At 39.1% G+C, this 13949-nt stretch overlaps 1 protein-coding gene across 1 annotated transcript; it reads left to right on the top strand.

Annotated features, from left to right (window-relative positions):
• Positions 1-5086: 5086 nt before the first annotated feature.
• LOC118809732 (sarcoplasmic reticulum histidine-rich calcium-binding protein) lies at positions 5087-13729 on the top strand. The gene is made up of 6 exons (XM_036573270.1): positions 5087-6275; positions 9697-9803; positions 11039-11107; positions 11513-11567; positions 13015-13051; positions 13172-13729. The coding sequence occupies exons 1-6, from the start codon at positions 5504-5506 to the stop codon at positions 13191-13193; spliced, it is 1062 nt and encodes a 353-aa protein (XP_036429163.1). The 5' UTR covers positions 5087-5503; the 3' UTR covers positions 13194-13729.
• Positions 13730-13949: the final 220 nt, after the last annotated feature.

Below are 13949 nucleotides of genomic sequence, written 5' to 3'. Positions count from 1 at the left end.
AGATTTCTGCAGTTATGATTATTCGAATAGTCGTGTAAACAGCACACTCTGATTTCTCAGATCAAAGTAAGGTCTAGAAATCTGATTAGGAAAACTCTTCTCAGGACTTCTCAGTCTGTGCATGTGTGAAAACAGACGGCGGTACTGGAAATAAGCGAGCAGCGTTAACTAGGTGACGTATATTCATATCTTCAGATAAAGTGCAAAAAAAAAGCCGCGGCATGAAGTTTGAGTTTTACTTTACGTTTTTACGTCACGTCTTCTTCTGTGAGTTTATTGGATATCCGATTACTGTCTACCTCATGTAGACCTGGAGTTGCCCTATTATCTGATAACTCAAGTGCATGTAAACATGTTGATCGGATTACTGACGAAATCTGATTTTCTGCAGTTATCGGATTAGTAAGGGCATGTAAACACTCAGTGTTAACAGCTGAATCTTCTTTTCTCTGCTGGCTCTGAATTTAGTTAACTCATCAAAATGATAGCAGATCCAGCTGTTGCGCAGTTCAGTGCAGCTGGAATCGCTGTAAACACTAACGAGCTGATTGTACCAAAACACATCCACTTTGTACCGAAAGCACTAAAAGCACATCAGTTCATCTCAGGTCAAGCACAATGTGATACTGCAAAGATGTGATGCTCTTCAGATGGTGTTAGCTGTCATTCTGTAACATAGCCAGACCTTTTTTACTCTTATTTTATCAGGGTGGGGGCTTTGAAACCATTACAAATGAGCTGAAACTTTTTTTTTTGGTGTTTATTGGAGTCCACTGAAGCATCAGCTGACCACTCCTCACCGGCTGTACCTCTCACCACTGTTGTTTCACAAACGTTTACCTCTTTTACTTTTACAATGCAAAGTGTCACAAGCGTATGTATGTTGTTACCATGTCGCTGTTGTCGGAAGAAAACTCCAGAATGGTAACTTTACAGGAGAAGGAAAAACATACTTTACTTTTAAGTCAATGGAACCAGAATTTTTCCAAGTCATTTTGGGCCGTTTCTTTTGGACCGTTCATCATGAAATTTACACGCAGTGTAGGCATTTTTAGATTACGCCAAAAACTGAAAAAGGTTTTCCTCTGACAGCAGCGATATGCAATTGTCAGTCTGAAGGGGAATTCCACCAGTTTTCCAAAATTTTTGCATAATTCAGTCACTCATGCACAAACTCAATCAGAGCGGTTTGGTGTGAAATGGTTCAGATGTCTTTACAGTGGTGGTGATAGGAACCAGGGTCACCATGACTACAACACAGATATAGACATTTTATTTACTATCCAGAACCACCAGTGAACCTACATGAGTCTTCTGAGTTTATATGGAATGTTGATGATGGGAAAATATTGATAAATCTGGAAAAGTATGTTTTCTTTGGGGACTGTTTTGCCTCACAACGTCCCTCCGCCACAAATCTGTGTCTGTCATCAGGCATTTCATGTAATAACCATTTAGAGGTGGACGTCTGGTTCCTATCACCACCATTATGAACAGTTCTGACTCTGTAAGTTTCTCTAGAATGGAGCGTTTCACACCAAACCGCTCTGAACGACTCTGTTTACGTCTCAACCACTTAAAAAGTGTTTTTAAAACTCGGTGGAGTTGCCCTTTACCTACACTGCTGTATCACTGGTTTACATTGGACTTTGCTGAGGTGTTTTATTTTTAAGGTTATGGTCTTTATTAATTGTATAAATAATTAATGCAATGCTGCTGACTATTGTGAGATCATGTGACCTCTTTTTGAAAGGGTGAAGAGCTTTGGCGAGCTCAGCACAACTGATCGGACACAGAGGGACAGAAATAGTTTGGATGCACACGGCTGCTTCTCTTATTTCACAGGCATTCAGAGCGCTCTCTCTCTCATTCTCTCTCTCTCCCCTTCTCATTCTCTCTCTCTCTCTCTCTCTCTCTCTCTCTCTCTCTCTCTCCCCTTCTCATTCTCTTTCTCACTCTCTTTGTCTCTCTCTCTCTGTCTCTCTTTCTCTCTCATTCTCATTCTCTCTCTCTTTCTCTGTTTCTCTCTCATTCTCATTCTCTCTCTCTCTCTGTCTCTTTCATTCTCATTCTCTCTCTCTCTCTCTCTCTCTCTCGCTCTCTCTTTCTCTCATTCTCTCTCTCTCTGTCTCTCTTTCTCTCTCATTCTCTCTCTCTGTGTCTCTCTTTCTCATTCTGTCTCTCATTCTCTCTCTCTCTGTCTCTCTCTTTCATTCTCATTCCCTCTCTCTCTCTCTCTCTCTCTCTCTCCTCTCATTCTCATATTCTCTCTCTCTCTCTCTCTCTCTCTCATTCTCATTCTCTCTGTCTTTCATTCTCATTCTCCCTCTCTCTTTCTCTCTCTCTCTCTCTCTCTCTCTCTCTCTCTCTCTCTCTCTCTCTCTCTCTCTCTCTCTCTCTCTCTCATTCTCTCTCTGTCTTTCTCTACTCCTTTCTTTCCCCTTCTTAAGAGAATCAGGCCAAGTCTCAGAAAGGTAGAATATTTCTGATGGGGCTTATTATAAAGCTGATAAGCAGCAGCTGTAAAATGTACAGTGATGTTTGTGTGTCGGAGTGATAACATCGCTGTGTCATCATCGGTTTTAATGCTGATGTGTCTATTTAAAGTTCAGCATCTGCTTGGTCCACATTCGTGCTCACACAACATTTTTGAGGCCGGCTCAAAGAACATGACTCAAAATAAACACCACATGGCTATAGGTGAGTTGGCTGTAAGTGACAGTTCACCAAAAAAGCAAATTTTCATGACATATAAAATGTATTCAGGAAAGACCTGGTGTCATTTCACCTTTAAAAGCTGACAAAAGTGCAGGCTAAACTAAGGCTCTAAAGGCCAACTCCACTGACTTTTTGAAATTCCTGCATAATTAAACAGTTAAGATGTAAACAGAGTCATTCAGAGCGTTTGGTGTGAAACACTCCGTTCTAGAGAAACATGCAGAGTCAGAACTGTTCACAGTGGTGGTGATAGGAACCAGACATCCACCTCTAAAAGCTCCCTCACAGAAAGTTACTACATGAAATTGTTATGAATTCACTGCCTGATGACTGAGACACTGTTTTACAGTTGTTTTGAGAAGGTTTGGGCCCAAAGCATATTTAAAACAATTGTTACCAGTATTTCCATCATCATTAGGTTCACTGGTGGTTTCTAAGTTTATAAGGATAGTTAATAAAATGGCTATATTTATGCTGTTGTCATGGCGACACAGGAACAGTGGTTCCTATCACCACCGCTGTAATAATAATAAATCATTGTTTACATAGTGCATGAATGTAAGCAAAACAGCACAATTACAAACAGGGGGAAATGAGCCACAGTACTTCTAGGTGTATGTTAGCCTAAACAAATATGTTTTTAATCTGGGTTTAAAACATCTATCAAGCTTGCGCTCCCAAACTCTGGAACGCTGTTCCAGGGTTTATGAGCTCTATAAGAAAATTATCTTCCACCAGCTGAGCTGTAAAGAAATCTGAGTCAGTCAGTTTCTCTATAGTGAGTCATTTTCACATCAAACACAAATGTACTGTTTAACTATGTCCATGAACACTCCAGTGCAAAAAAATGCCCCAAATGGCAAAATATTAACCCCTTATTGTGGCCAGGGCCCATCAGGAGGCCCACAGTTTTATTACACACTTCTATAACTATAACTGTATTAATGTGAGAACAAATATTGTTTATACACACTTAAAAAAGATGGTTCTTCAAGGGTTCTTTAGTAAAGGCAATGGTTAAATGCTTAATGCTCTTGCTTAAATGGAAATGATTGAAAAGGGTTCTATATAGCCCCGAAACAGGTTCTTCTGTTGTATACAAGCTCGACATTGTAACAATAGCAGAACCCTTTCTGATGCTATATAGAACCCTTTTTGAAAAGCTTCTATATAGAACATATTCTATATACAACACATTCTCAATCCATCTGAAGAGCCATTTCACCATGCAAAGAACCCTTTAAGCATGAAATGGTTCTGTATAGAACCTAAATAGAACCATTTCTTTTACTTTTAAATGTGTAGGGTTTAAATCTGGACTCTGACCAGGCCAGAACCATCAGTAAAAACCATTCGTATTTTGGGCTTGGTCTATTTTTTTTTTTTATTGGACAGGATTGTACTTTGGTCCACTTTTATAGATAAATGTGTCATAAAGTGGCCACATTATTAACTCTATTAGAGGTCACTTAACTCCACTTGGTTTCATTATTTAGCCCTGCAGTTTGCACTGTGATAACAGGTGTATATGAGCTTTCATCACTTAACTACATTAGCCTCATAGCCTCCAGCGCTAAAAATAAAAAAGCCTTCAGAAAGCAAACGTATCTCGGCTGATCGACAACATTAAAAAAAGATGATTTCTACTCAAACTATTGCTTTACATATTAGTTATTCCGTGTCTGTTGGAAAGAAATTCTGCAGCTGTTGTAACTGTAGTGAACACAGACGCTCTGTCATCACTGCAGAACTGAACGCAGTGAAGACTGACCTGGACCAGATTCAGGCCTGACAAACACTCACATGGACGCCGATGAGGTTCAAATCGTTGCTTTTGCTGCAAAACCTTGTATCTCCAATTTGGTAACTTTTCAGAAGGAGAAAAAAAACTTTTTTAACTTTGAATAGAGGTTAACGGAATACCATTTTATCCCAACTAACTTTGGAGCATTTCTATTGGTCCGTTCATCATTAAAGTTGATCAAAATGTAAAGGGCAGCTGGCATTCCCAAAATCTGGGGAACCCCCAACAAAACTGGGGATGTCCCGACAGCCACGAAATGCCGCTTGGAATCGAAAGTAAGCGGGGCAGTTAAGGCCTTCCAATTTTCACCTCTCCGGGATGTAGTTGCAGCGGTAACCAGAGACGAAAAGGGCCGCGCTGGTCAGCAAGACGGTGGTGTTTAGAAGAGATGACCTTTAGGAAAGAGAGAGAGAGGGATGGAGTTTCAGTGACAGAGATGTATTGAAGGTCAGACTGAGGAGTGCAGCGCTGTTCTCGATCACCTGTCAGGCCCGGCCTGAGACGCATTAGCCTTTAGCATGCTAGTGCGCTAACTCGCCCTCGTTTTTTCTCCGGGTTACAGGTGTTTAAATCCGTTTCTGCATTTTTATGTAGGTGTTACATATTTCACTCGTCTATTCTCTCTCCACTCATCACACAAACACACAGCAAAGGACATCAGGAGCACAGTCTGACACACGTGGCCCTGTCAGTCATCTGTGCTCCCCTGTTCCACCATGTCCTCTAAGTGCATGTGACTATGTGGCTGGACTATAGCGGTCAGTCCCCTTTCTGTCACTCACTGTAGAAGAGCCAAGCCAACAGCAGACCCACTGTTAGCACAACTCGACCAGCAGGTTCTCAAAACCAGCAAGTTTCTTAGCTTCTTCTGCGCGTTGCCTTGGGCTATAGTTGGGTGGAGACGTTCTGCGTGTCTGAAGTGAAGTAGCGCTGCTGGAAGTTCTGGTTGTTCCTCTGTGACGGAACAGGAGGGTGTGGAAGATGGCGGCTCTGCGCTTTGGGCTGGTGGCTCTGTTGCTAGCTCTGCTGAGTGTGGGAGCGTGGACAGCGGAGGCCAAGGAAGTGGACCGGGCAGAAGCAGACGTGGCTGATGATGAGGACAGTGGACATGTGGCCCAAGAAGAGGAAGGTGGAGATGTGGATGATGACGGAGGGGAAGAAGGCCTAGCCGAAGAGGAAGAAGAAGAAGCTGAGGATGAGACTGCTGAAGATGATGATGAAAGAGAGGAAGAAGAAGAAGAAGAGGAGGAGGAGGAGGCTGAGGAAGGAACTCAGGAAGAGGAGCTAACTGATGAAGACGAAGCAGCGGGGGAAGATGCTGGGGAAGATTCTGAGGATGGTGATGAAGATGAGGCTGGAGCTACTGAGGAAGATTCTGAGGAGGAAGAGGGTGATGAGGACGAGGCTGAAGCTGCTGAAGAAGGTTCTGAGGAGGAAGAGGGTGACGAGGATGATGGTGAAGCTGCTGAAGAACATTCAGAGGATGAAGAGGGTGATGAGGATGACGGTGAAGCTGCTGAAGAAGGTTCTGAGGAGGAAGAGGGTGATGAGGATGAGCCTGAAGAACATTTTGAGGAGGAAGAGGATGATGAGGATGAGCCTGAAGAACATTTTGAGGAGGAAGAGGGTGATGAGGATGAAGCTGGAGATACTGAAAACCCATCTGAGGAGGATGAGGATGGAGCTTCTGAAGCTGTCGATGAAGATGATGATGATGGTGAAGATCAAGGGGCAGCAGGAGAAGAAACTGAAGGTATCTGTTGCTTACAGTGATCAGGTTTATGACCTTCAGAGTGGTTTGGTGTGAAATGCTCTGTTCTAGAGAAACTTACAGGCCCAGAAGTGTTCACAGTGGGGGTGATAGGAACCAGACGTCCAGACGTATTACATTAATATGCTGTCTGATCTCTGAAACATTGTTTTACCATAGTTTCGAGATGAACCTTTGGCCTATAGCATATTTCTAAAACCCATTTATGGTGGAGGGATACATGCAAATCATTGTGAGGGAAAATAGTCCCCAAAGAAAACTTATTATTTCAGATTTTCCAGTATTTTCCATCATCAACATTCCATATAAACTCAGAAGACTTGTGTAGGTTCACTGGTGGTTCTGGATAGTAAATAAAATGTCTATATTTGTGTTGTAGTCATGGTGACCCCTGGTTCCTATCACCACCACTGTAAAGAAATCTGAACCATTTCACACCAAACCACTCTGAATCTCTCTGTTTACACCTCACACACTGAATTATGCATATTTTGTAAAATTGGTGGAATCGCCATTTAATGCTTCAATGCTCGATCCAGCCTTTAAGCACAAGTTCAGTACATTTGGTGGTAAAAAAGATCATTACGTACAGTTGTAAGGTTTATTTTTACCTCTTTCAGGCCGCTGTGTGCTGATACTGTCCCACTACAGGCATGCAGAGACACTCTTGGCTCTAAAATAGCCTGCTATATCTGAACAGTAACAAGCATCCGAACTATTCCAAACTCTTTAAGCCTCATACGCTGAATTGCTGTTGGCATAAACCTAAGATGCTTACTTGCTGCAAGGTATCTCAGCGAGGTGAGGCTTATCTTTGTCATGGTCACTCTTTCAGCAGAGCTTTAGCTTCAGTACGAATAACAATACGAGTCAAACCGCTGTACCATGTGTCACAATTTCCACATACTTTAAAAAGATGGATTTTTTTTGTAAAAGAAAATGGATCTATTTAGCCATTTCACGCTTAAATGGTTCTTTGCATGATGAAATGGGTCTTCAGCTTGGTGTATATGGCTCTGTATAGGTTCTGCTATTGTTACAATGTCAAGCTTGTTACAATAGAAGAACCCATTATGGTGCTATATAGAGCCATTTTCAAAAAGGTTCTATATAGAAGTGTGTAGACCTTGCTAACTGACCATTAATTGCTTATTAAGTGTTTAAAAAGACCTTAAGTAGTCCCCTTATGATTATTTTTTCCTCCTTGTCATGTATTAGCTAAATGTTTGCCTCTAGCAACGCTTCAAATCTGCTAGCACTGCTAGCAGCAGTCAGTGGTATGTTTAAGGTGCTAACATAGCTGGTCAGCCTACTTAATTCATCTTATAAAGCACAAGTTTGGCCAGAAACACAATTTATACAATCTTTTCCCTCAAATTTAGTTGATCAGCCAAGACATGTTTAGTGTCTGAAGTTCTCTTCTCTAGTTTTATACACTGGAGCTACGTGGCTAATGTGGCTAACTAGCACATTTGTTAGCTCATAGGTGCCACACTCACACACTTGCCTCAAGCTTTTAGGGGAGTTTTAAGGGTTTTTAAATAGACTTGTTTAGGGGGTTTTGACACTGTATGGCTCACTTATAAACAAAGAAGTACGTTACAGACAAAAAGGAGGTTTTAATATAGCAGCTTCTAGTGTTTTTGTCTATTTTTATAGATAGTAGTGTGTTGTATAGTGTTGGAATCCACATGAGCGAGTCTATTAGAGAATAACTGACCAACGCCACACAGTTTGAGGTAAATATGTGGTGATTTAGGTATGCAGTTATGCAGTTAGCACTAATTTATGAGGCATAAGCTTCCATCACTTGTCCCAGATAGCGTGCATATCGTTGCTGTTGGAATAAAACCTTGTATCTCCATTTTTGTCATTTTTCAGTTTTTGACAAAATTTGAAAATACCTGTTTCCCTTTACATTGTGTGTAAATTTCATGAAGAATGGACCAAAAGAAACGGCCCAAAATGACTTGGAATAATGTCTGGTTTCAGTGACTTACATTAAATGTAAAGTACATTTCTTCCTTCCCCTGTAAAGTTACCATTTTGGAGACATGAGGTTTTCTTTCAACAACAGCGATATGTCAAACTGCTGGCTTGATAAGGTCAGCACCCCACTGACTGTATGCTACCACTGGTCCACCTTCGGACCACCCAGATTATTGTCCTGTGTAGTTCTAACTAGTTTTTAATCTTTAATCAAACAGATTTTAAATCCACGAAGACTTATTTTGGAAAATAAACGAATAGTATAAAAAAACAGAGAGAAAAAAAGACTAAGCCTAATATAAAATGATTTTCCTGAAAATGTCGTTGCTGACCTTGACTGGTTACAGCTGCATAGCCGGTTTTATTTATGACATTGCTGTTATTTACTAAACTAATTTACAAAGGATAACGAAAGAAAGAAAGGAAGGAAACTCAGCTGTGAGTGGAAAATGAGTGTTGCACTGCAAAAAATGGTGTCTTGTCAAGTAAAATGCTATTAAATCTAGTCAATTTATCTAATATTTCCCATTTTGAGATGGTTGTGTACTTATTATAAGATAATTTAGCTTATTTTAGACACTTTTCACTTGTTTTCAGTCACTTGATTAAGTAAAATTATCTCACTATACTGGCAGATAATTTTGCTGGTTTCAAGCTCATTACTTAAAACAAGCTAAATTATCTTCCAATACAGTGAGATCATTTTACTTAATACACTTACTTAAAACAAGTAAAAAATGTCTAGAAATGAGGTCAATAATCTTAAATTAAGCTTGAGCAGCAATCTCAACAGGAGAAATATTAGATTTATAGACGATATTTAAGATAATTTTACTTGACAAGATACCATTTTTGCAGTGTAATCTCCTCAATTAGATTTTAAATGCACAAAGACTTTTATTTTGAAAAATAAACAGACAAATATTATAGAAAAACTGATAGAAATGAACACTAGGCCTAATATAAAATTATTTTGTTGGAAATGTTGTTGCTGACCTTGACTGTTTACAGCTGGATAACCAGTTTTATTTATAATATTGCTGTTAAAATTATTTACTAAACTAAATTACAAAGGATAATGAAGGAAAACTCAACTGTGAGTGGAAAATGTGAAAATTTGTCAAATATTCTGCTTAACCACCAGGAGGCCGCTCTGAAAATGCTCAGCATTAAGCCAGCGGGCCGCCAGCTTTGCCGTCAGCGGCCCAACAGTGGCCCACTGTCCTCTTACTACCTGGAGTCAGCCTTGTAGCCTCCAGTGCAACAGTAAAGCAGCAGTGTCTTGGCTGATCGACTCAATATGGTTCAAGAGGAAACTTACAAATGAGATTTAGGACCAAATCCACTACTTTAAGACGACGTATCTAACTTAGGTTGATTTAAAGTGAACCAGCATGTCTCTTGTGTTCTGTAGGAGAGGCTGCTGATGAGGAAGCCACAGTAGGTGAGGAGACTGAAGTACCAGCTGGAGAAGCAGAGTATCACACCGGCTCTCTGTGCAGCCTCTGCTCCATCTGCGAGGTACTGACTCAGAGAAACACCACATAAACACATGGATCATGTTCATACTACTTAAAACTTTAGAACATAATAAAGGTCTGTAATAATACTACAGCAATTTCTGCAAGAACTGTGCAGTAAATACAGACAATTGCTATAGTTCTCATAGCTCTTACAGATATCTTATAGTATTATTATAGATACACAAAATGCCCAAAAACAATGTTTTTTTGGGTGGACGAGGGTCTTCTGGAGACAATGCACATGAAAAAGTCTGAATGCGAAGGTTGGGGGGCACTGTTCAAATTCCATGTTTTGTTGATTTTTTAAGTTTCTAAGTTCTCTTTCTACAGAGAACACACTTCTTCTACTTTAACGCACAGTTACTGTTTATTTGCTGAACTGAACATATCGAGGGGATAAAATGTAGCCTGTGCAAAAGGCACACTTTACATTCTATGTATGTGTATCTATGTCACTGCTGTTGGAACAAAACTCTCATCTCCATTTTTGTTGTTTTTCAGTTTTTGACAAAATTTGAAAATACCTGTTTCCCTTTACGTTTTGTGTAAATTTCATGATGAATGAACCAAAAGAAACGACCCAAAATGACTTGGAAAAAAGTCTGGTTCCTTTGACTTACATTAAAAGTTAAAGTATGTTTTTCCTTCTCCTGTAAAGTTAGCATTTTGGAGATACGAGGTTTTCTTCCAACAACAGCGATATACATATTTGGTCTCCACACTGTAAAAAATGGCTCGTCAGATCAACCCTTAAAAAATTACTTGATGTGGTAACAAGTAAATTAACTAACTTTAACTATACATTAAATGATTCTTTCAATCAATGTAATTTCTTTGCGTTGAATAAAACTGGTTCAATTGCTTGTTACCACATGAAGTAATTTTTAGGCTGATCTGTCGAGCCATTTTTACAGTGTATAGAGAATGTGTACTTATTTTCACTTAGAAAACATGCAGTTTAACCAAGTATGTTCAAACTTCTGCATACAGCTATATACTGACTGTCCCAGCAGTCATTTACAGTAGTGCACAGAAGCTGTTCTAATAGTTTTCACTCACTTGCACAACTGCTTGGTTGATCTGCTTGGTTCCAACCAATCAGCGATGAACTAGTGTTGTGTTACACTGTAGAAAAATTAGTGGTGCACCAATCATAAATGTTTATGTCCGATTTCCATTATTTTTGTCCCATGATGCTTAAGACCTCTTTACAGCTGTACTATTCTCTCTCAGCACTGCAGCAGCTGTGATAAATGTCCGTGCGAGGCGGGAGACTCATCAGCACACTGCCAGCACTGTCAAGTAAGTGTTAATATCTTTACTAATATTCATGTTAAAGGAGAATGTTTTTTTACATTTGTGCATACTTTAATGGTTAAGATGTAAACAAAGTGGTTTGGTTTGAAATGCTCTGTTCTAGAGAAACATACAGAGTCAGAATTGCTGCCTGACGTCTGAGACAGTTTTATTATAGCTTTGAGAAGATTTTTCAAATGTAAACATATTTTTAAAAATCCACTCATGGTGGAGGGACACATGCAGGACACTGTGAAGCAGAATAGTCCCCAAAGAAGACTAATTATTTCAGATTTTCAGCTATTTTCCGTCATCAACATTCCACATAAAACTCAAAAGACTCGAGTAGGCTCACTGGTGGTTTTAGATTTAGGTTCCAGTCATGACCATACTTTCTTCACCCCCCCGCAGCAATGCTCCTACTGCTACATCTGTCCGGTGGTCTGTGAGACGGTCTGTGAACCAGGTAAGAAAGGCTTGGCACTAGGATTGGATCTACCAGAGTAATTCTCATCAAAACATGCACACCCAACACAGAAACCCAGCTACTTTCACAGCAAACAGGACAGCAGAAATGCTAGCAGCTACACAGTGTGGGACTCTGTCTGGCATGCAGGAATAGAATGAGAATTAATATTGTATTGATTTTTATGAAGAAAACTTCTTCTCAATGCAGTTTTTGACCAATAAAAAATAAACACATTTTAAGGAATATACTCAGCTCCCCCTAGTGGCTAAGGGTCTCTCAGCAACTGCTTTTACTGCCAATAACAGCTCCAGCTGAGACACTGGCCTCATGTTAACATGCTGATGTTCGGGGAACGTCCTGTCCCGGGTGTGGAGGTCATGTGCTCTTTTATGTTTTGGAAATCAGATGTTTAAACTGAGAGTTAAATTGTCTTTGTCCACAAAGTGTGATATACTAAACAGAGATACACTAAACAAAATTATACTTAAGTATACTTCACTACTGGCAAGTATAAGTATATTTGGACTTGTACTTAAGCTTCTGATCGAGATGTACTTAAGAGGAGTATAACTAATTATTCTTGCCTTATATATGAAGTTTAAGTATACTTGGCTTGTACTTTGAAGTGGAACAGCTTAGAGTAAACAGTACATTTGTGGAACTGATCTTTCATGTAAATTATAGAGAAGTACAACGTGTTTGTGGGAACTGATTTTGGAGAGGTTACATGACACAAATCCTAATATCAAACATCCCTAAGACTGTGTGTTTTTGTTGTGCTTTGTTTTGATCTGGAATGTTGATTTGAGTTGTTATGCTCTAATATTTTGGCATCAAATACAATATTTGAAAATCTTGATTTTTAAAGAAAACAACTACTTCTACTTGAAGTACAGTTAAAGGTATATTTCAAGTATTAAAAATAAATAAGTAGTAAACTACAAGTATTACATTAAGTTCATTTAAAGAAAACTTACAGGTATACTTCCAGTATGAAACTATTAAACTAGACGTTTACTGAAAGTATACTTATATTTCATACACTAAAAAGTTGGATAGAAGTATAAAACTAGTAAATAAACAGTATATGTTCACTTTTAGTACAGTACAGTTCAGTACAGTGCAATATAAAACTTGTATGTAAACTAGTTGTGTACTGAAGGTTTACTACTCTTACAGCTGAAGAATACTTTAGCATATACTTTTATAAACTAAAAAGTGGGTCAATTTAGCCCCAAGAAGTACTGAAATAGTACACTAACAAGTAAACTACCAGTATATTGATACTACTATACTTACTAATGATGGTTCTGGGAAGTAAATTTGAATTTTACTTAAGTTTACTAAGTAGGGGTTAAGAAAGATTCGCTTTGCATGTGCGAAGCAGCCATGGCAAACCTGTCTGAATCAAGCAGTATTAAATGAGCCTTTCTATTTCTCACAGGTGGCATTGTGGATGTGCTGTCTGGAACCTTTTATCAGTGAGCATTTATTAATCCTTATCTAATATTTGATTTTTTTTCTTTTTTACATATTTAAATTTCTCATTTCGTACATTTAAGTAGAGATGCAGCTTTACTGTCTTTGGTTTTGCCTTGCAGGACTGTGGCCTCATACCTATGAGCACATTTTACATTCTCTCCTGCGCCATCCTGTGGTGGACAGCAGAACTTCAGCTCAGCAGTTGGGTTCTCGTGTATCTGTGATGTATGTTAGATGTTGAACACATTCCTCAGCTTAGAACAGCTACAGAATCGGAGAAGCATGACCATTTATCTGTACAGCTGAGGAAATTCTACCACAGGGCCCTAATGTTTACCACGGCACAAAGCCTTATACAGTTATATTACAGCAGGACGGAGAGATTAAAGCTAATAACATTAGAAATTAGAAATTATTAAAATGTAACTCAAGATTTCACATTTACAGCTAGAAACATATAGAAGGAAAGGTTAATATTTTCAGTTTGGGTTATTTTTAGTAGATTCTACTATGACAGATAAAACCTCCACATCTGGTTTCAGTACAGATTGAACTGTTTTTGACAGGACTGATAAGGTTCATGTTTCACTGGCAGCTTCAGTTCAGTGTGAGACAGCAGCAGTGATGTGTGTATTTGCACAGGACGGCAGTTTCTAACAAAATAAACAGATTCCACATGTAAATGCTCGTTTCAGTGTTTCATTAACTAAATGCAACTACATATATATGTATATATATATATATATATATATATATATATATATATAATATTAATTACGTAATTACTGTACATTTTCCCTTGACAAGTTAAGTTCACACACCCTAAATATTGGATAGAATTTTGCTGGGCTACAGTCGAAGTGGGACAGAATTTTGTTGGACTACAGTCGAAGTGGG

The sequence above is a fragment of the Colossoma macropomum genome, unplaced genomic scaffold (assembly GCF_904425465.1).
Source record: "Colossoma macropomum unplaced genomic scaffold, Colossoma_macropomum, whole genome shotgun sequence".
NCBI classification, from domain to species: domain Eukaryota; kingdom Metazoa; phylum Chordata; class Actinopteri; order Characiformes; family Serrasalmidae; genus Colossoma; species Colossoma macropomum.
The sequence above is the reverse complement of the archived record's forward strand: the minus strand, read 5'-3'. Positions and strand labels throughout refer to the sequence as shown.